The 22,491-nt window shown below is 41.3% G+C and overlaps 3 protein-coding genes across 4 annotated transcripts in view; 1 reads left to right on the forward strand and 2 right to left on the reverse strand.

Annotated features, from left to right (window-relative positions):
• The window catches only part of LOC119026695, a 1,024,654-nt gene that overhangs the window by 895,379 nt on the left and 106,784 nt on the right, over positions 1-22,491 (reverse strand). The window lies entirely within an intron of this gene.
• c1h19orf67 (chromosome 1 C19orf67 homolog) lies at positions 6,091-10,619 on the reverse strand. The gene is made up of 7 exons (XM_037111383.1): positions 10,233-10,619; positions 9,824-10,010; positions 9,600-9,741; positions 8,455-8,555; positions 7,093-7,302; positions 6,842-6,988; positions 6,091-6,671 (listed from the first exon to the last, which is right to left on the reverse strand). Exons 1-7 carry the CDS (start codon positions 10,303-10,305, stop codon positions 6,548-6,550), a joined length of 984 nt encoding a protein of 327 aa, XP_036967278.1. The 5' UTR covers positions 10,306-10,619; the 3' UTR covers positions 6,091-6,547.
• The window catches only part of pkn1a (protein kinase N1a), a 49,188-nt gene continuing 38,413 nt past the window's right edge, over positions 11,717-22,491 (forward strand). The window contains exon 1 of the mRNA XM_037110884.1: positions 11,717-12,603. Within this exon, the coding sequence (XP_036966779.1) occupies positions 12,583-12,603 (21 nt within the window). The 5' untranslated portion in view covers positions 11,717-12,582. The remainder of the gene's footprint in view (positions 12,604-22,491) is intronic.

The following is a 22,491-nucleotide window of genomic DNA, read 5'->3' on the forward strand; positions in this document are numbered from 1 at the left end:
ACAATGACTTTCATTACTTTACTTTGACTTGTTCAGGGTCAGCCAGATAGCTTGGCTCTAGGACTTGACGTACTCAAGTTGGATTCATGTCTAGCCTTCTAAAGCCAAGCTATTGTTTTCAGTCCTCTTGTGATGCTGGATGTCTATAAATGCATGGAGAAGCTTTTGCATGTATCACTGGTTGACTAACTTTAAGCTCGGGTGACTGTTGAAGCTCGCAATAAGCTTTTCTGTGGTTGTTTATGTTCTCACTGTAATTGATAGTGATTGCATATACAGGAAGTTGGCTGCTTTTTATTTGCACAAAAATCTTTCTTTTCTGGGTGTATTTAAGGGAAAAAAAAAGATTACACAAAATTACACAAACAAATGCACATTTGCTCTCTGCACAAATTTCCCTGCCGTGGCGCTGGCCACCACCACCCCCAGTCACCTCACCTTTGGGTCACTCTTTACTGGTGTGTTAACTGTTTTTTTTCACATACTACGTCTGCACCCCTCTGAATACTTAGCAGGCTGTATCTGTCACCGCTGCATCGCTTTTAAACAATGTCCCCCTGTCACAAATACAAAAGTGTAAATGATTGCTGGTCAGTTAGGCCACTGGCAGACATTTGGGCTTGGCTTCACAATGCTTTCACTATTCCTTCACAAAGTATGAGCCTCTGAAGGCTGCCCCCTCTACACTCTTCTGCTTGTACTCACACTGCACTGTTGACACTGTCCTGCCTGTGACCTGTTTTATAACATCACGCTACTGTAATCTTCCTTCCCGCTTCCTCTCACACACAGGCTTCACCGCACTACCGCACCCTCACCGCCGCGATCATGCAGCGTACCCCAGAACCTACTGTGACATCGTCAAACCTCACTGTACCACGGGCAACCCCCCAAAGCTCACCTGCGCAGACCTCCCGCCCAGGAGCCTCGGGCAGCAGGCGCTGAGCCCGCAGCTCCGCAGGCTGGAGCAACACCAGAGGCAGCTGCTGGAGATGCAGCAGCGCAGGGAGCAGCAGAGCCGTCCCCTGGAGGAGGCGGAGCAGGAGAGGAAGAGGAGGGAGGAGGAGGAACTGAGGAAGAAGAAAGAGGAGGCTGAAGAAGAAATAAAGAGGAATAAAGAGGAGATGGAGAGGCAGGAGCGGGAAGAGGCAGCAAAGAAGGAAGAGGAGGAAAAGTCAAAAAAAGAGGAGGAGCTGAAGCAGAGGAGAGACCTCGAGCTGCAGCTGCAGCAGCAACAAGAAGAACTGAAGCAAAGACAGCAAATCATGCAGTGGCAACAAGAGCTGCAGCAGTCTAATAAAAGTCAGACTGTCCTGCTGTCCCCTTCCTCTGGCCTCTGCACCATTTATGAAGCATTGGAGAACAGTGATGAAGAGGACAGTGGAGATGAAGAAGGAATAAAGGAGCTGAACCCCAGTGAAGAGGAGCCCAGGCAACAGATGTCAAATGACGAGATCGACGACGACTGTGAAAAGGTGACATCAGATGAAGAAAAACTTCAAGACTCGTCACCGTCCACAGAAACCCTCCCTCCTCTCCCAGACTCCCCTCAGACACCAAACAGCTGCTCCCCCTGTCCTCCTGAGTCTCCTGAGCGACCCCCACCTCTGGACCTGGACTGGGGGAAGAAGGTGGACATTGTCCAGCAGCTCATCAATCAGACCCTGCTGCTGAACAGAGACGGCTGCTCCTCCCTGCTGCTGTTGCCGGGGGGCGCAGGAGGAACCCTGAGCCCCCTGGAGAGCAGCCTGTGGCCCAGTCTGCTGCCTCCACTCACCCCTCCCTCTGCCACCGTCACCTCAGTCAGTAGTTTCTCCCCAGAGGCCACTGGGAGCTCCCCACAGGGAGAGTGGACGGTGGTGGAGCTGGAGACGCATCACTGAGGGGACGGGAGTATGCGCTTTCACTCAAACACGTGACCGTACTGCACATGTTGTATTTAAACACTGACAACACTTAAAAGGGGAAGAAAACACAAGTGCTGTCTGTTTACGCACACAAACACATGGGAATTCAACACATCAAATGGTGATACATACTCGTTCGCAGGTCAGCCCGCACACACACAAACATTTTTATATTTACTGCTGAAAAACAGATGTACAGACTGTTTGAAGTAAATATTTAGGCTGGGTCATATTGAGAAAAATGGCAAAAAACGGAAGGAATTCTTCAACACTGATGAAGACTAACCTGAACATTTAGTTTATGCCCTATTTCAGGATATGACCTGAGAGAAATCAGTGATTAATTTTAAGTGTTGAATTAGACAATGTTTTATAGTTGATAGCAAAATAATCCCTGATTTAAGCACAAAGATTATGATTAATCAGATCATCATGATTAATGATATTGATAGACAGCTCAGCCCTGCAGGTAGACCCGTACATGTGTGGTTCCCAGCCAACAGGGGTCAAAAGAGAAACCTGAGAGTTTGACTGATTGACAAAACAGAAGAGCAGAAGCACAAAATTCTGCTAAAATCATCAAAGTGACCTATTACGGATTTAATCAAAAGCAGCAGTCAGTGGGAATAATCACCGTTAAGCTGATCTGGGTACAACCTTAAATAGAGGTTTCCTTAAACACAAGGTTAACTGTTGGATACCACCGTTTTATATTCACGTGAGACAAACAGGGATTTCTAACTGTACTGTAAAGACAAGCACAACACAAATACCAATGATTGAAGGTGCTACAGTTCAATTGTCTGTATTCTCCAAGAATGTACACAATAGTGCAGAAAAGCTCAAAAACCAGTGAATACAAAAACAAATGTTCTGTCCCTGAAATAGGACTCTCAGGTAGTGTTTACCATCCCCATAAAAGTAAACGGGCAGATTTAGAACTTGCAAAGTTGAGGTCATTTAACAAGCTCAAATTTCAATTCTAGATGAGAATTTTGCACACTTCTGCTTAAAAGTTACTTGTTAAATTTTCTGCATACTCAATGAATTCTCAGCACCAAGGTAGATATGTCCCCAATGTCAAGTATTTGACATATTCTCGGGTTTGTTAACTTGCTCTTCAGGCATTTCCTTATCGAATAACAAACTTCATTTTCAGAGAAATCTTTATGCGCATGATGCATATGAGTCTTGAAATATAAACAGTTCAGTGAAGAAAAGGTCAAATGTTCATACTCTTTATATTAACTTATTGTAGAGGTGATAAAATAGAGACCTAGCACCCATTTCTACTTCATATATTACTGGCCTGACAGTGGTCAAATTAAAGGGGAGTTCTGGTATTTTTAAACAGAGGCCCTGTATTTACATGTTTGTTTTTGTGTAAATGATTGATAGTTGCCAAACGTTATGGAACTGGTCCAGATTGTCTCAGCTAGCTGCCACAACACAACTGCAATGGCTGCAACCTACTCCTTTGGGTCAACTTCGCCTGTCAAAGCTATGCCACTAAAGGTCTTGTTTGACAACATTAGGAAAGGGTTGTCTATGGAGATGGATGTTTTTGGTAAATAATAGGATTGTTTTATAACCAGAAACACAAGTCTTGTTCCCAGAGAGGTCTAACTCTGAAATCCAATTCCAAAACTTCCGTTCGGTATTAATCAATTTCACACCAAAACCTGTAAATAAACTCCAGTATACCAAGGACATTACCTCAGTGTCCTCAGTTGTAGTTGTGACATTACTTGAGAGTCTCCATTCAGGGCAACATAGTATCTGATGCTGCCATTTAAGCACCGTCTCAGTCACAAATGCAACACAACACCACAGTGAAACTCAGCACTTCTCTCACCTCACACTTGATATCCCACACCACTGCAAACACAAACTTCACACTGTCAGGATATAATATCACACATCAATCCATAGAAATCTACACACCTTACACCATGCGATTAATGACAGAATCCCCATGATCCATCACTGCTACTGACTGAGAGGGTTGGGCACTTATTTTTTTCCTTATGCCAAATCTTCGTCCCACAGCTGGACACACACACGCACAGTGCCAAATGGCCACTATTAATTTAAGGTAATTGATAGATTTGGTTGTTTTCCTTTGTGTTTCTCGCCTGTTGCCCCTTTTCAATTGAAGCCATAATTGTGCACACACACACTTATCACCTCTTTTTAAAAAATGAGAATACACTGGAGATGTCTTGCTACTTAATAGTGATAAAAGAACACAGATTCCCATCATTTTGAGATTGCACTTCATACAAACTTAAAGTTGAGGAATTTAATTAATTCAAATATTTATAGAGGCCGAGTTACTATGGCTGATTAAGTGAAGTCTTATAATTTATTTGCAAAGGAAGGTCAAAGCTGTGCTGATTAGTGATGAGGAACATCACATTTTTAGACAAACTGAGCATGAGCTCGAGCATCATTACTGTTTGGATCTTAAGGATCTTAACCAAAGGTAAATATTGCTCTTTGAAACACTGGAGTCGGGCACTGATGAAGTTTTATGTTGTCGAGAGATGACATTTGTTGGTTTGTTAAATTCTGTTTATATGGTCAACATCACTGCTCTCTAAGCCCATATGGATTTTTCCCCACAGGTGTAATCTTTCCAAGGCTTATGCCTTCATTTTAGATGGTATGGCCAATAGTAGGCTTTCTACAACTGGTCCAATACAGATTTTACACTAGAAGATTTACTCTTGGTTTTAACTGATCCTGCTGTGAAGGTCAGTAGTCACTTTATTTTGTGATATGAGAAAGATTAATAAAAGAGAGGAATGCTGGGAGAGTTCCCCATCAGGTAATTCTGAGTATTAACTTTTATCGTTGAAACTGTGACGAGCTATGGTACGAAAGTGTGCCGCACTAGTTGTAAACGTTCATAACTGCTGTGCGTTGATGTCAGTCTTGTCTGGATACTGTCTGTGTGTTTGTCAGTCAGTGTTGAAAGGGACGCTAGATAGTTTTGGAAAAGAAATTCAAACTCAGAATTGTAATATTTACAATATGAATGAGGTAAGAATACCTATTCATTTTTTCTGTAACTGAATGAGCAAGCTGCAAACACTGTCTGAAGCTAGACGGGTGTCCGGCAAATCTAAACAAACTAACAGTATGAAATTGTTTTGTCCTTTATGATCACTTTGTTTATTTATTCATGAAAACAAAGGGTTTGTCTGGGCATAAATAAGTCTACATATTTCACCTTTACAGCAGTCAAGTTGAGCTTCACTGTAATATTACAGGTAAACTGTGTGATAGAAATACAGTTTGACAGTTTGTAAGTCTAGAAGATGGGCACAAAAATTCTATGAGAGTTTGACATTTATTCTTACTCATGTTTTCCTGAATCAGTTTTAGTATGTAGTAGCAATTGGTGAACCAGGTATGAAACATTTAACATTAATTGACTATTGACACAAATTCTTGCCCTTTACCACGTAATCCAGCAAAGTAAATTCCCTTTATCATCACTAGTTTGCCTGCTCTCTTCTCACAGCCGATGTGTAGCAGCTGAAATATACGTAGGTGTTTATTCTTGTTTTGGACACGTTGTGCTCACTGCATTTTTGACGAAGCTGGACTTTTTAAAATGTGCTTTCTGTAGTGTTTTTGTAAGCTTTTGTGTGTATACTGTTTAAAAAGACTGCTCACTGTAATGAAGGGAAACTCCACTTTACTTTTGTACTTTAGAGACTTAGAAGTATAGTAGCCCTTTAAGAGTCCTATAGATTTTTATTGGATAGATGAATGAAGGATGTTGGATGTAAATGGTAGATTTTATCCTCTGTTGTAAGTAAATTGCCTTCTTATTTGTAAAGTCTAGTCAATGAACTGATGAGCTGAATGATTACATGGTCAAACTGAACACAGGTGACGTTCAGGCTCAAAGATTTTATGTCTCACATTTTGGATATTAATTTATTGAAAATGAAGTGAGGCCTTTGTGAACTAATTTAAACGGCTTGATGAACCTGTTGAAGAAAACAGGTGCTCTGACTTGTTGAGCCTGAATCATGGCAGCTTGTGTTAAAATGTAAACACTTGTTTATTTTCTGAAAGAAATCTGTGATTGTGTGTAATTATTTCAATGCAATGTTTCATGTAAATAAAGTTTTTTTTTTTTTTTTTTTAAATAATTCTTCCAGACTTCTTTGCAACACAACATACCTTTAAAAATGTAAAACTCCACAAACAAATATTTACAAACTTGTATAAAATCTTTTAAAACTCACAACATGAACACACGGAACAGGATAACGTGTCAAAATAACATGCAGCAAGCCTGAACATCACAGTGTATAGTATAACTTTTTTTTTTTTTTTTTTAGACAACCTAACCGAGCCGATGAAACCTTTTGAAACCAACTCTAGTCACAGCATAAAGTCTTTTCAGCTTTAAATGTGGGAAAACCAGCAGGTCCTGAATGCATCACATCACTCTGTAAAATGACACTTTCAGCCAGTCAGGGGCTTGTGATTCCATCAGTAAGAAACCACATGTTCAACCTTAAAAATACTCAACTAGTAATGTTTCAACCAACTATAAGGAAAAGACAGACGTCATGTGTGCAGGAACATGCCAACACTTCCTCCTGCAGGGCCTGACATCACTCAGTCTGCTGTGACAACAGCAGCTGCTGGAGGAAGTCTGTGGCCTTGCAGCTCGATGGTTCATCGCTGCCCAGTAATAACAGCCTCTCGTAGCTGGCCTGAGGAATGTCACACAGGATCCTGAAACAAATGAAGATGACCTTATATAAAAAGACACAACAAAAATAACGGTCTGATTTACAGTTTTTACATGTTTAAGAGTTGTCTGTTTCACGGGAGGGATGTCTTGCTTTTCCCAAGACAACAAAGCATCAACAGAGAACTGAATGAAGAAATGTGAATCAGTATACCAGTCATAGATGTCCTCTGTTTCGGGGTCAGGTTTCAACTGCACCCACTGACCAATGGACCACAGCCTCACTACGCTACAGTGAGGGACATCTTGGATTTTCTCATCAGCCTCTGAGACGGGAATATCTTCGCAGCACAGGAAGTAACTGAAATGGTAAATCAGGAGTAGACTGGATGAAACATGTTCTCATCTCTTTGGTCTACGATCAAAGATGAAGAAATAGAGGGTGGAGATGTCATCCACACTCACAACTCTGTGTCGCCGACTGTTTCCGTCTCACTCTCTCCACCCTGTTCTACATCCGCCTGCTGCTCGTCTCGGAGTCTGTCCACGTTCCAGCGCATGCATTTGTAAATGCCGGTGTCGACCCGGGCCAGGTAGGGCGTCGGCTTACAGTAGAGGAACGTGGTCAGCCTCAGTTGTCCGAGATGAAACTGACCGATGCAGAAGTGAGAGACACTGGGAAAGCAAACAGAAGTGTTGGAAATGCTGGGCAGTGAAATGTATACAAAGTTGATGGTTATCGCCACAATGGCGACTTGATTCAGCTGGTACAAAGAAGGAAATAGAATATCAATCTCTAAACACAAATGCCAAATATATGGGGAGAATAACCATTTGTAGGGAAAGTAATTTTTGCTGCCAACAGAATCGAGCCATCGGTCAGAGTGGACAGCAGGGACTGGGACATGCTGATTTCATTTGTTGTATTTATAATATGGGGACTGCCAAGACTCAAATGGTCATAGGCTTGGGCAACTACATCTGTCTCCCAGACACATTGATGATTTAAGGTGCTATTGCTGGAAATAAAATGTGGCTTTAGATAAAACTATTAGCGCTTTTCTAGCTTCACACAAGATCAAACTGCAGGTGAATTGACACATTAAGCTAAGACAACTTTAGTTAAAAGGTCCACCGTGTAAGAAATGGGATATGATATTCATTATTAGGTTTTGATGTCTAATCACCTGGACATGAGAACCGTTCTGTTTTGTTACCATCAAATGAGCATTTTATATTTCTACAAAGGGAGTGGGTCCTCTTCTACAGAGACCGCCATGTTTGTACAGTAGCCCAGAACAGACAAACCATACAATGGCTCTAAACAGCTCTGTAGTGTTTTCAAAAGGTGAAGGCGAGGGAGAGGTATGTTCAGTTGGTTGTGATCTGCAGCTTCACTGCTAGATGCTGCTTCATCCTGCATGCTAGACCTTTAAGAGGATGTTGCCTGATACAGAATTTGAGCCGGTCATCTGGTTAGGATCAAGTGTCCCAGCCTTTCAAGCACAGCATGTGTTTCCTCTTATAAATGCAACAGTATGTTATTACTCAGGAAAGAGTTACATGTGGAAACCTGGATCATACACACGAAACCAAATGCTACATGAGTAAAGTCACCCTTTAATTATATGATAATTAAATGTATATTTGTAAGTCTGACTACCCCATGCAGACTTTTTGTTCTGTTAAATTGAGTCTGAGCCACGGTGACATGCTTTTATATTCCATATCTGAAATCCCAATTATTCAAAATTGAAGCCTATGAAAGAAAACATTTGTAAAATATGTATAACTGGTGTTTGTGAGAGAGAGAGTGTGTGTGTGTACCTGTTAGGCTCTGTGTCGTCCAAACAGAGGACACTGTAGCTGGCGTAGGTTATCACCAGCTGCTGCAACCTGTCACACAGCTGCTGAGAGAGATCCAACAGCTGCATGTTGTACACACGCAGACAGAAAAGCAGTTTAGTGTCAACAACTAGCTGTTACAATATGATGTTTTCATGCAGCGGACACAAATGTCCTTCCTGTTCGCCCACATGTACAGTATGCCCCTTTATATCGCTGAATGCTGCTCGTTCCAACAGCTGGAACTATATCAACAGTCACAAACAGTATTTACTCTAGTCTGAATTTAGGAAAAAAAACAAAAACAAACGCCAAATCCAGACTTTTATCAACTGATGAGGAAGCTGAAAATGTTTTTCTTTTATTGAAAATCAGCCAGCTAGTAAACATATATACACAATCAGGTTAAAACAATGACGTGGCACTTTAGGAATATCTGATTTTAAAAACAGTATCCAAAATATTTTGGATTGGAATTTCGTGAAATGGAAAAGGTTTAAAAAATATTTCACTTGTATTTCTCCCAAAACTCCCTTCAAAAGAAAAGTCACTACTGAATATTTGTTTCATATGATTACAGCCTGTCTATTATTTATTTATAACACACTGATGTAAACATGCATGTATTAATGTTAGACTCAATGTAGGTAGCTGATGCGCATGAATATCTCCTCACTTGAGACATATCTGATTCAGCTACCAATTCAATAAAACAGAGGTCTATAGAATTTTAAACATTTTTTCACTCTCCTTCTTTTTCTGTGATTTTGCCCGATTCATCTCTTTTATTCTTTTTATTTGTAGTTGATCATATTTACTTTTGTCACTTCTTTTAATCTCACCCTTGATTCAGCTTCCTTGTGTTTGGCATCACTGTTGAGGGTTTTTTTTTTTGTAAAACTGTCCCCCTGCATTTCCTGGTTTTGCTTGTTTGTCAAAGTACTTTGTAAACTATTGTTATGTATACTGATATTATGTTAAATCCACAAACCTCACTGCCGAGAGATTTAATTGAGACGTTTTTCAGAAGAAAGTAGCGCCGATGTCATTTCCAAATTTGACCAGATAACCCAAAACATCAGCACGGCTACACAACAGTGGTGAGAAACTATATACATATATTCTACCTGTGTGTACATGTCAAATGGCAAGGTGAGCTGAGACACTGTACACCTTGCCATAGACTCCAGGTGGTTAAAGAAAGGCTGACAGGTATAGATGAACTCTGGTACTGCAGAAGCAAGAGCCTCTCTCTCTAGATGCCCCTGTCTGCAAAGACACACATGAGAAATAAGAAAATAGTAGAAATGCCCCAGTGCAATGAGTGCTTCATGACTAGCTGGGACCCTACCCACTGACGAGACAGTCCTGTAAGTCATCTGCTTTGCTCATGAGGAACTGGAGCTGTATTTGCATGGACTGCAGGCTCCCCTCCACCACCGAGCTGCAGGCCTCAGGGTCACAGGCGCAGGCCGCCTCGTCACCACAGGGTGGCGCCAGAGCAACGTTGGCCAACAGTAACAGGGACTCCTCCACCTCTGAAACAGAAGTACAGGAGGGCGCAAAGCGATCATTAAACTTACTGTTTCCCCTTTTCAAAATTCATGAATTAAAAGCAGTGGTGCAACTCAAGATCGTGTGTCTTTATTTGTTTTAATGAAAGCTGCGACCTCGAATGTGGCCTCATCCTCAGTGAACACATGGTGAAACAGAGAGACACACAGGTAAGATAATAATTAAAATTATGGACAACATCTTACCTCCTTTCCCGGGGTTTTGAAGACTGTCTATGCAGTCTGACTCCTCGCAGCTCATGTCCTCAACCTCTGTCATGGAGATAATTCAGTGTTTCTAAGAAGACTGAAGGATCCGCCAAGCTTTAGCTTTGTTACCCGCTAATCGCTAGCGAGCTGGCTCACTGCCGCGATGCTAGCAATACACGCAGATGTTTAGCAAAGAAACAGCCCAGGACAAAGACTGGATACTTCTTGTTTTTGTTTGGTTTGGTTTGTCTTTTTGGGGGGGCGAGGATACCCACAAGATGGAACATATCCGATCGTGCTGTAGTCTGTTGATCAAAAGGCCTCACTAACTTTTGCGTTAGCTACTTGGCTAGCAGTTGGGCTACATGTTACCTTCTCCTTAAAGTCAGCGTTCCTTTTAGTTGAACTTGCCGGGTCAAAGGTCAAAAGGCACAGCTTTCCCGCAAGAAAAAAAAAAAAAAGATTAAAATCTTTATTTTTATTGTGCACCTTTTAAAACGTTTATTTGAGGCACCATTCAACAAATATCAAACTAAATTAATGGATCAAAAGTGGGCTAATTTTATTTGGATTGGTGTTACAGCTAAAACATTAGCTAGCTCATGGATTAGTCAGCAAACAGCTTTAATAATCTAGTTAAATCACTTCTCATGTGAGGATTTGCAGGATATATGATTTCGTGTTTTGTTCTGTACGTTTCAGTTCTACTAACAAAATGAGGATCCGTAAATATAATAGCTGGAAGAATATGAATTATGAAGTTAAAATATTATATAATATCTCTATTCACTCATGACAAGTTGATTCATACTCAGTGTTGGAAGTGGCTCAGCGTTTATAGTTTATTCTCATAGTGACAGCACATATTTTCATGTCATGTGTATCTACAGGAGGAAAAGTAGTGTGTATCCTGGAGCATTAAGGTCACTCTGTTCCTGCTTCCTTCATTATGCAAATATGTTATGCAAATGCAGTCCGGTTGAACTTCTCTATCAAGTACCGATCATGATATTACGAATAGTCCAAAGGTCAGTAGCTTATGTGGTGGTATGAAAGTGACTCATGCAATGTTTTGTGTGTGTTGGGGAAGTTAGAGGTGCTTTGTGTTTTGGAGTATCTGTGTATGTAATATCAATTCAACAGCCTACATTCAATAACCCTTTCTCTGAAAAGTGTGATTATTGGAGTACATTTTGATAATCATGTATAAAAAAATCCATTTATATTTAATTCAGGACTTTCATTTAGCTATAAACGCATACGTACCCCCTCCATTATGAGAGCGTCACAGCGTTGTTGTTATCATTAAAACGCCTTCAACAGTTGGTTTATCACAAGTTTTAGTGACGACGATATCTAGTGCCGGTCACGTGGTACGTAAGGGCGCGCTCCCGCCGCCCTAGCCCTGGACCAATGAACGCCCGGGCGGCATTGCTCGTCTCGTGTGTCGGGTGCGCGCAGCAGGGTCTGGTGTAACTGGTGTGTGTGCTGCTCCGCCGTCCGTCAGTCAGCCGCTGTTTGAATGCGAGTAGCGGCTGGAGTCCTCACCCAGCCCGTGCACCGCAACCAGCAGCACTGTTCTCGTGTCTGCGCGGTTCTGACTTCATCCAGCGGGGTTGTAACGGACTAATGAGCTCTCCATTGTCCCTCGTTGTGGCTGTGTGAGCGGCTGGCGGAGGACTGACAGGCGGCTTTTTGTGTGTGGCATGTGAGACAGACAAGAGAGACCGAGGCGTGTTCGTGTCTCACGGATGTTACGGGGGAAAGAAGAGGGGGAAGAAGCTTTTCCTTCATTTTTCATGCTGCCTGTGAATGTGACTTTATCTGCACCGCTCGGGTTCAGCAGGACATGACGGAGGACGGCTGCCGGGTTTTTTTTAATTTTTTTTTTTTTATGTTGGGCTCTTGCTAGCTGTTGAATGGCAAGCACTCAAAGACTAAGATGAACAATGACTGTGGGGCTCAGTAGTTGTGTTCAGATGCTCCCGTGCGACCGTCGAGGTCTTTTTTAAAACGTGCAGCGAGTGTACGCGGTTTTATTCGTGTGAAGGAAGAGCTAACACACTGAAACGCAAAAGGGAGGCTCAGTTCAGGCGCGGCCAGGCGAGCCAACAATGCGGATTACCTCTTGACTGTTTTGCCTTTGTGTCAATACAGACTTGTTTGTATAAAGTTGAGATAACACTCGCAGGACAAACAGACGGCCCTTCTCCATTTATCGTTTTTATGTTATTGTCCTGGAAGAGGAGACGATACATTGACGTGTGGTACAACCCCCCCACCCCACATGTGCACAGGTTGTCCGTGAAGCTGCAAACTGACTGAACACAGAGCAACAGGGACAACGATGGCCAACGACTCCATACAAGTGAGTGATGAAGTCTGATGACCTGCCACCTGCCTGCATGGTTTAACAAGACGTGTCCGCATTGACTTGTAACCTTTTGTCCTGAGCAGGATCTTGGGTGGTCCTCCTAATGTCAAACTCCACCCAAACGCATATTTTATACCAACTCTTACCTTTTAATGGTGACCCTTTTAAAATTAAGCTAATATCTACTTGTATTAATGAGCAGATCAACCCTTCTTACCCCCCCTTCCCAAAATGACTTTAAAGGATGAAAATGTTAAAGTATTCAGTGTTTCTCCAGTAGAAGCAATTATTAGAGAAATATCAGTCAAAATAAACATGTTTTTATTAAGGATGCACAATAATTTAACGGATAGATTATTGGCCAGATATTGAAAAACTTATGGCCGACCGATACGCCATTTTAAGGGCCGATACCAGTATTGGGTTGTAAAAAAATTCCAGTGTTCAGATATTGGCTGACATATACACATCTGTTGCAGTGATCCCTCAAATGTTATCAAGCACTCAAAATGTAATACTTATAAATAACCCCATTCAACCATTGTGTTCTTTGAAATGGAAACAAACAGTTAAAAAATATGGCTGATATTGAGAACGTAAATGCCAATACTGACATATCTGCGCTAGGCCAATATCGACATATGAAATCAGTCAACCAATATATCCGTCAGGCTGTAATAGCCATTTATCAATATCCATGAAATTCTGGCCGATAAATAGGGCTGCTAGAATAAAGCCAAAATGCTTCCATCGACTTAACAAGAGCAGCATTTTACAAACACTCATACAATAGAAAGCTGTTTGCAACTTTAAAGTTGATTCATGATTTACCAGTAAAAACTGAGTTGGAGAACAAAATAAGAACATGGAATATCACATCTTCCAACTTTGCTCACTGTGTCTTTGCGTCTCTTACTCTCAGGTATGCTAAACTATCAAATAACTTTAGGTTAGGAACTTCTGTGTCAAATGCAAACATATGAAATTATTGATTGTTTTCTCGGTTTCGGCCATATTAAACAGATCATAATCGTTTCTGTGTACACCATTATCGATATATCTGTAAAAGCTCAATATCAGCCAAGCAATATATCACTCAGGCACTACACATAACGTAGGTGAAGCACCATCATAATTTAACAAGGCTGTTTGTGAATGCATCTTTGGTGAGAATGGGTCTCTCTTTCCTCGAGAAGCTTTGGTGGTGCCGGGACCCCTCTGTGTGATACCAACCACCACTCAGTTGAATTGGAAATGGATAGTTAGTACATTGTAAATAATGTATGATGGGACACTTTCTGGATTTGGAGGAGTCACCTTGGTGGTGTTCTGTATTATATTTGCCGTGATGTCTTAGTGTAGCTTTGTGCTTTTGCGAGTTCAGATGCAGAGGGTAAAGGCAGGTGCACGCAGGCACAATAGTGGTGTTTGTTATGAAACAACAGATACCATCCTGAACTCCCAGTAGACATGACTCCTTCATGAAAGCATCAGCCAGCAGGGAGGCTGCCTATTTTGCATTTTACTGGGTATAGTTGTGTGCTGAGGTAAACATCAACAAGTTCCTGATGAGAATGCACACATGGGTCAATTGATCTTTGCTTTGCTCTTAAATGGTTACCAGGCTTGGGAGTGACACAATCGAATTAAGGCTGTGAGGGGGAATGAGGAGGCAGATGAACTTAATACCACTTAACTTCGAAAGCTATAATGTTCCATTTGAGCTACTTGACACACTGGCTTTCGACTCTAAGGAGGCGTCATCATGTATCCATTAACATGCAAGTGTTAAGCCGCGCACAGTTCAGAAATGCAGGTGTTGGTTGTGTCATGCAGGTGATGCAGGTGTATGCACCTCCCCTGTTTGCTCTGCAGTCCCACATTCTTGTTTGCACTTTAGGAACTCTGATGTCATTCAGTTGAGAAGGAAGTGCAGGCAGTGAAACAGGAGACAAGTTAGCATTGATGTACCCTATTATTAGAAGTAGCCAAGTGAGGAACAGGTGCACGTGCGACAATAATGGGAATCAGTTTTAGGCGGAGTGAGAGGATGTGAATTAAAACAGGCGTTCACTTTCACAATCACAAACTCATATTTGTCCTTTTTCTATATTTGCATCACAAATAACAACATGTTCTGTTTACCAATTGACGTCTGACTTTATACACGCACATGATTAATTATATTCTTTTGTATAGTTTTCTACATATGACCAAAAGGGTGGTTGCCTGATGACATAAAATGGACCTGTTGGTCAGTCTTCTGTCTCCTATTTGCTCACTTGTTAAGTTGTATGTGAACCTTTCTGATTCCCAAGACTAAAAAAAGTATTTTATTGTTGGAGGAAATCAGTCATCCTGTCTGGTTTAATTTTTTATCTCAGTTTTGTATAAAATTCAGCATTTTAGAGCTGAAAAGATTTGTCAATTAATAGATCATTTGACGATGGAAATTTGATTGGCAGCTATTTTGACAAGTGATTAATAATTTTTCAACAAAAATCTACCAATTAATATCCCAAAAAGAATTCAGCACAATAATCAATAATTGAAAAACTTGTCAATTGCAGCCTGATATAATTTATCCTTGACACATCTCTACTACACTTTAGTCTCCACTCAATGTTTTTTTACCAGTCTTTTCCTCTTTAGTTTGCTTCAGGAAATCATGAACCCCAGCATGTGTCAGTAGTAAAATGAGCCACAGTCTGTTTTTTAATTATGCTGCTTAAGACCACCGTGTAATCTAACTGCTCTTAAAAGCTTTGCGCTGTGTTACTTCACCACTTCAACCAGGTCTAATTCTAACTTTGGTGCCTTAATGTTTCTAGGCTAGACAGCTTAGTTGCTCAACAGATGCAGAAATATCTACCCACTCACTCTGAGCCAAAATCAGTTCTACTAATTCATACATGAAACAGCCAAGGTGGAATATCTGTGCCAAACCCATGGAGCCAAATTTTGGCCTCATTAGTTTGTCTGATAAATCATTGATTGAAAGTTGTATATTTGAATCAGCCACCACTCAATGGTGCTGGAGGTTGGCAGTGCTGATGTGCTCACACCATGATGCCAGCTGATTTTTTTTTCTCCAGCCTAGAAGAAGTGCTGATGTCTTTATCCTAATAAACACTGCAGGACTGCGATCATCAACAAACATTAACAAGAAGCTTCTGTTTTGGTAAAGCCCATTTAAGGAGAGAAGAATAGTCAATGAAAGGTGGAAAAAGGAGAAGGAAAGATAAAGATGGACAGAGGTTAAGGTCTCTCTTTGATCTTTGACATGGGGTGGTGGGTAGAGAAGGTATTTTCAGTGGCTGGTGGACACTGAAACCAATATCCCCGCCTTCATCCACAGAAAATTTCGTACAAGTCCACAAACAAGAGCAAAGAGGTAATCATCACAATGCTGCAGTTTGTCATTGGGCATCTTTAAAGTGTGAGATGAACATTGCAATAACCTGAATGAAGATGATGCAGTGTTTTGCTTAACAGGTGTTGCGGTGTCAGAGTGTGTCATGCTCTATGATTACAACAATTCAGGGCATACTCACATTTGGCCCAGTTGCGCTGTACCCAGTCCCCCGCTGGCCTTCATTCACATTGCTCCAGCCGCAACCGGACCCGAGCACAGTAAGCGCATACACACCTCGTTCAGCCTCTTCCAGCCAGGACCAAGGAAGTATGTCGCGCTTGAGCATGGTACGAGGCGCTCACATTAGTCAAACAAATAAAACTTAGGCACGGTACGAATTGCCTAGATTAAGTGCGCCCTCAGACATATAGATTTCTCTTATTATACTTTTTTAAAGTATATAGACCTAGATTAATGTTTGAAAGGATTGTTTTCCACATCTTTTAAACAAGCTAAGTGTGCAGAGAGAGACTAGGTGACTACAAGTGCATTTTCGTATCCAAACTGATCATTTCATCGGTCAGAATTTTCCTTTCCAGTTTCTCACCTCCAAGTGTTCCACGTACACAATGCAAGTTAACAGAAAGCTTTGTTGACAGTAAAAGAAAATTGTCTCAAAATTTGTCAACACATGATGTGTCAAGAACCATTATGCATTTTATTTTGAGATACTTTTATACTTGGAAACTTCTCTAAATATTCTGTTAACTTGCATCAAACAAACACTGTCGTCACTACATCCTACCCCATCCCAATGGGTGCTGCCATTGGTGTGTGACATCAGAGAGCTGCTCTCTCATGAGGTCAGGGTAGATGAATGTGCCAAGTTGAGTTTTTAAGTACAAATTCTGACATTGAGTGGTGTTCCATTTGACTTCTGGTAGGAAGTTGGAAATTTTCAAGTTCCTAGTTGTCTTGAACACAGCATTATTCCTTTTCATAACGTGGCGTCGGAATTACCCACAATAAAACTACATGGCTGACGATTTGAATGAAGGCGTGTTATGTTTATTGAAGCTATTGTAGCATTGAGCCACTAGCCAACGCAGGGATGAGATGCAGGCTGAAGAGGTGATGTATACTGTTTTCTTTGATTTTGAAGCCTGTAATCCATAGACCCAACTGATGCTGACTCAAGTGACATAATTTAAGGTGGTTTATGAGAGTTAGTGCAGCTCCCTCTGGAGCCACAACAGACTTGATAAAACTTCTGTCACATGCAGCAGTATGCCTCAAGACCTGTAAACAGACATTGATGTGTAAACTCAGTGGAGTTCCCCTATAAGCTTCCATTATTGTAGATATGAGGCACGCAGCGCAGCTCTACACCCTTCCCATGCCATTTGTTTGCTCTCACAGGAAGACACGGTTAAACACCCCCAATAGAAGTCTGAACCCAACTGCGTCACACTTCCTCATAAAGGTTAGAGGGGAGACAAGAATGGAATAGAGGGGGATGTGTCACTTTTCTATACAGTACACTGAGGGATCTGTAGTGTTTTTTCTTGTGCGGCATGTTTTGCACAGCGTATGTTCACTGGAAAAACCCAGACAACTAAGACACCCTCCAGTGGCTTCACAAAATGTACTCAGAAGCATGAAGCAAAAATATTCATGTTCGCAGACACAAAGATATAACAGCTGACACGCAGAGTCAGACACTCCAGGGAATGCATAGGAGTGCTTCCCATAAGCCTTACCATGACGTAAGAAGACAGTTATGTGCACAAAGTAGGCTTTTCTCAGTGCTGCCCTGTGGCCATGTAGGCAGACAGAATCCACAATAATGCATCAAGAAACTGTGAGTAACTGGAGACTTGCAGACGGAGCGAATATTCTCATTCATTTTCATGTCAGTTTAACAAAACAATGTGGTCTGACTGGACTGTACTCCCAATCATGTGATGATATCTCTCACATGAATAATGCTATATTTATGCTTGTAACACATGATCTTAACCTCATATTGGCTCTACTGACTGAGTGCTTTATGCAGTCAGACCCTAGAGGAAATGAAAGCATTCATGAAACAGTAACCAACAGTGTATAATGGTTACTCAAGGCTGCTAAACTTATAGAGGAATCAAGGCAAAAGTTTTTGACTGCATTGACTTGCTAACTAAAAACGTTATCTATAGACACCTATTTGAGACTGAATGCCCTCACTTCTACTTACCATTTAAGAAGGCAGAATGATGGTTTCTTTCAAAAGAAAGAGCTGAATTTATTAATTCTTACGTGATGATAGTCAAAAGGCTTAATACATAGCCTCTGCTGTATAGAGCAGTCTTTGCTGGATCTAAGTGTTGTACACAGTGAGGCCTCTGTCCTCTGATGGGCTCAATTCAGTGTACCCATATGGTGTCTACATTACAGACTTTACAGAGGTCTGTGTTCCAGCAAGTCAGCCAGCCAGTTAGTTGCCATTTCCCAGTGCAGGGCTAAGGTGTACTTCTCAAAGGGACAACTCTGTATTAATACTAGGGATTTATTCATTTCAAGTTTGGCATTGAAACTAAATAAGATACAGCAGAAGTGAAAATGTTGTTTCTTCAGGACTATGGTGAATAGGTACTTGAGAGGGTACATCCTCATCTGAAGTAGATATGGTGAACTTGTTAGCAAGCAGTAACTGAGCAATAACATTCAATTTGAATCGTGTTTCTGGACTTACTAGGTTCATCGCAGCAAGAGGCCCCTTTTGATAACGTAGCTTTGTTATCACATTTTTTCATCCAGTCTTATGACAGAAATATAAAGCAGTTCTAAAATGCTCAGTGAAATGAATATTTTAACATGTAGATTTCCATGACACTCGGGCATTTCCATCTGCTGAGGGCGGTGATGAGCTTAAAAGCTCTTGAACAGCTTCTGAATGAACGAACAATATGGTGGAATTGTTGTGCCACCAACAAAAGCTTTGTTTTTAAATCTAAGATAGGTGACATAGGTTATAACTGGCTACCCATTTTTGATCCTGTAAACTAGCGCTGTTCAAACATCTTTTCCTGATACTCTCTGAGAATCACTGCTGTAGCTGTGTTGCTGCTCTGATGAAAGCAGTTCAGATGTGGGTTAAGCTTTGCTAGGGCCTGAGGGTGGAGGGTCGAGGGAAGGGGAGGCCTAAAGGGCATTATGCTGATGATGAGGCTCTAACCCCGCCACAGTACAATAGGTTGTATTGTCTGACACCAGCAGCCCAGATCACATTCAGTTCACTGTGAGTTCATTTTCCTCATCCTGACTGGAGCATGTTAGTAACCACACCCTCATCAACCCAACTGACCAACCGACCCAAATATCAAGAGAGGTTAATGGTGTTTGGATTGAAAATTTAACTCCCATGTGTATTTGACCATGTTTGTGCTCCAAAGTCTGCCTCAGCAGCTGCTGTAAGCTGATGTTGCCCTGTTTCTTTATCGCTCGTTCACATCTCGCCTTCCCTCTGTGCAAACAGCCCATAATTCTCATGACCTCATAGCAATGTACCCCTGCATTCCAGCTTCAGATGGACCCCTCCTTCTCCCTCTGCACACACACACACACACACACACACACACACACACGCATACAGAGTCCCACTAACACTGAGCTCAAACACTGTCATGACATCACCTATCACCCTCGGCCAGTGAACCCCGCCAGCTTTCTATGAGAGCGCTGGGAGGGCTGGAAAAAGCAGGACTGGTCAGGAGGATGTACAGGAGCAAGTAGGTCAGGGTGGGTCACCCTCCTCTGTTCTCCACCCTATGAGGCTGAATAGATTACAGATGCTGAAGCTGTGTCCTCATGTTTGCGTCAGTCCAACTTCGGGACCACTCCTACGCTTTAGTCTTTTGAAGTTTGATTATATAACAGCAGTAATTCCTCACTTTCCCTCTCGCATGGGCCCAGGCCTGGCCTGTCAACACCAGCAGCCTTGTGCTGTGACATACCTTGACCCCTGACCCCTCCTCATTATGGCAGGCCCCCCGAGCCACATATATTGATCTCCTCCCCATCACAGTGCTGCCGTGCTGTTTAAACAGCCAATCAGCTGGATTAACTATCTCTGGAGCTGTGTGGAGAGAACAGTTTACAGTGTAGTTATACTGTTCTTTTCAATTACACAAACAGGATGAAGAATTGATTAAAGCGGTAGTTGCTTTTGGAGATAGCTCAAAACTTTCCAGCTGAAACTCAAGGTGGTGTTCATGCTGAAAGAACTAATTTTGTGCTCTTTCTGGTGAGTCTTCCACTGTTCCAGAAAACAAAAAAAAACTTGTCTAGTCTGCCTCAAAATACTCTGCATGTCAGGTCCAACATTGAGAAGTCAGATGCTTTTAGTTTTCTGCATTTTAAATGTCAAAGATGTTTTTTAGTTGAAATGATTTACCAGAGAGCATTATGTTGTAATCTGTGGGAGGGCTTTTTATTTTGGGGATATGTTCTTTTCTCCAAATAGAACAAGATCTTTTAGGGCAGATGAACTGAGGAAATAGTAGAGCTGATGAAATTTAGAGGAAATGTATCAGGAAACGGCATGTGATAAGGATTTAGTGTTAAATATGTGTAGTAACATCTGCATTTCATTGTTATTGTTCTTATGAACCTAATGTGGTGGAGACTTGGCTAATCAGCAGATACAGATTTTTTATTTATTTATTTATTTTTAAATCTAACGTTTAATTCCTGACCCTCTCCCACTCTGCCGCCCCTTAAGTGTGCAGCGTTCTCATCCTCTTGCACACATTATGGTGATTCAGGCATGATGATTTCCCCCACAGCAGGGGTTCGGCTGGTAAACAGTCCATGAACAAAGCAATATCGGCAAATTTAATGGGATAAACTAGGCATGGTTCCCTAGGGCAGACAAGCGAAAAAACTGAAAGTGCTGCTTTGTGTCAGCCTCATTCGGCAGTCAGTGGGGAACCTTCCATACTAAACTTAAAGGTTGGCTCAAGAATATTATTTTATTTGAGCATGTTGAGGATAATTTTACTTTGGCTGTTAAACATGACTACTTTGACATCTGAGTAAACCACTAATAAACCATCATTTCATGTTTGTCCATCTGTGTTCAGGAGAGGGAAAAACAAGTTAATTCTGTGGCCTGTTTGATGTGGAATGAGTTTTAACACTTTTTATCCTTGCAGGGTTTTAGGATAGTTGCTTAAAGTAGTCTTTAAATAACATCCAACCCTCTGTTCCCAGGTTGAATCAGACTCTGTCAGTTTTACCACAGAAAGCACAAAGTGGACTGGGTAGATTTTAGCATGATGTGACACAAAGATGTGGTCTTGGGCGAAATAAATAGTGTGGGGAAAGTCTCACGATAAATTACGTTCTACAGTCTTGACCAACTCCAAAAAACCTGATGCTGGAGTTTCCCAGTTACATATTGTGGTCTCCAAAGAATTGTCTGTCCTCACCATACAGGATGACTAGTGTCAGGAAGTGGTTGCCTCGACCCTTTCATGAAAATGTTTTGTGACCAATTAAAATGGCAAAATGACAACAAATGGATGCAGATGATGGAAATGAGCAGCAGGTATGTCAAATGCAAAAATGGCAGATGATGGCAGTAACGGGCTTTACTTAGGCTTGTTGAGTTAGTGAAGAAAAATCTGTATTTTATCACATACGATGCACATTGTAGTGTTTTACAGACGGAAAGACCCAATAGTTTTAGATAGTATAGATTTAGTCACCAGGCTGTCAACCAGCTTTAGCTGATGGCATTATTTTGTTAAGGGGCTGATATAGACGAAAAACTTGACACAGAATTTGAAGGGTGTTCTGGTAATATGACACCTGACATATACACAGGTGTACATACACAGACCTATGTACACTGTTTTTTCCACTGTTTGTACAGGTTACTCAAATGGTTCATGCAGTTATATGTTTGTTCCTGCCAAATGGACTCTTACATATGTGGACAAAATGACAACATTTTACCCTCTCAGTCAAGTATTTTTGTTGGGTGTATTTGACTTTATAACATTATAGTTTGAATTGTAAAACCAATGTTCGCACACTGAATTGGTGTCCTAACTGATGCAGACGTTCCTTGTTTTTGGAAATATTGCATCCTTTTAAAGGAAAGGTAGATTTGCTGTTTTCATGTTCAGCAGTGACTTGTTTTCAAAAAACATTTTCCCAGGGTGCCAAAGTCATGACCTGGCCTTCTCAGCCTTTTACTGGCTAGTACTTGTTGACTTTGTAGGTTTAAAACAAATGATGTAGAAAATCAGTCTTTATATGAATGTGTTAAATTTGCAGATGGGTTGCAGTTGAAAAAAATTAACTTGTCAGTTTTCTCTGCTGGACAAACTTATAGCGACATTACACAGCTTATAGCAACATCAAACCTAGGCCTTTGGCTTTTCTACTTGTTACTTAATGGACGATATACACCGATAATGATATATCTGCAATAAACCAACATCACTCTAGTGTTCACTACCTCTCACCTGCTTCTCTGC

The sequence above is a fragment of the Acanthopagrus latus genome, chromosome 1 (genome assembly GCF_904848185.1).
Source record: "Acanthopagrus latus isolate v.2019 chromosome 1, fAcaLat1.1, whole genome shotgun sequence".
Taxonomy (NCBI): Eukaryota; Metazoa; Chordata; class Actinopteri; order Spariformes; family Sparidae; genus Acanthopagrus; species Acanthopagrus latus.

What these genes read in the sequence shown, in the direction of transcription:
- c1h19orf67 (XM_037111383.1), bottom strand. Translation starts at nt 10,305, where the DNA reads ATGACAGAGGTTGAGGACATGAGCTGCGAGGAGTCAGACTGCATAGAC. An exon ending in CATTTGACATGTACACACAG is followed by an intron (nt 8,556 to 9,599) that starts GTAGAATATATG and finishes TACAACATGCAG; the next exon opens with CTGTTGGATCTCTCTCAGCA. An exon ending in GACGACACAGAGCCTAACAG is followed by an intron (nt 7,303 to 8,454) that starts GTACACACACAC and finishes TTGCTTTCCCAG; the next exon opens with TGTCTCTCACTTCTGCATCG.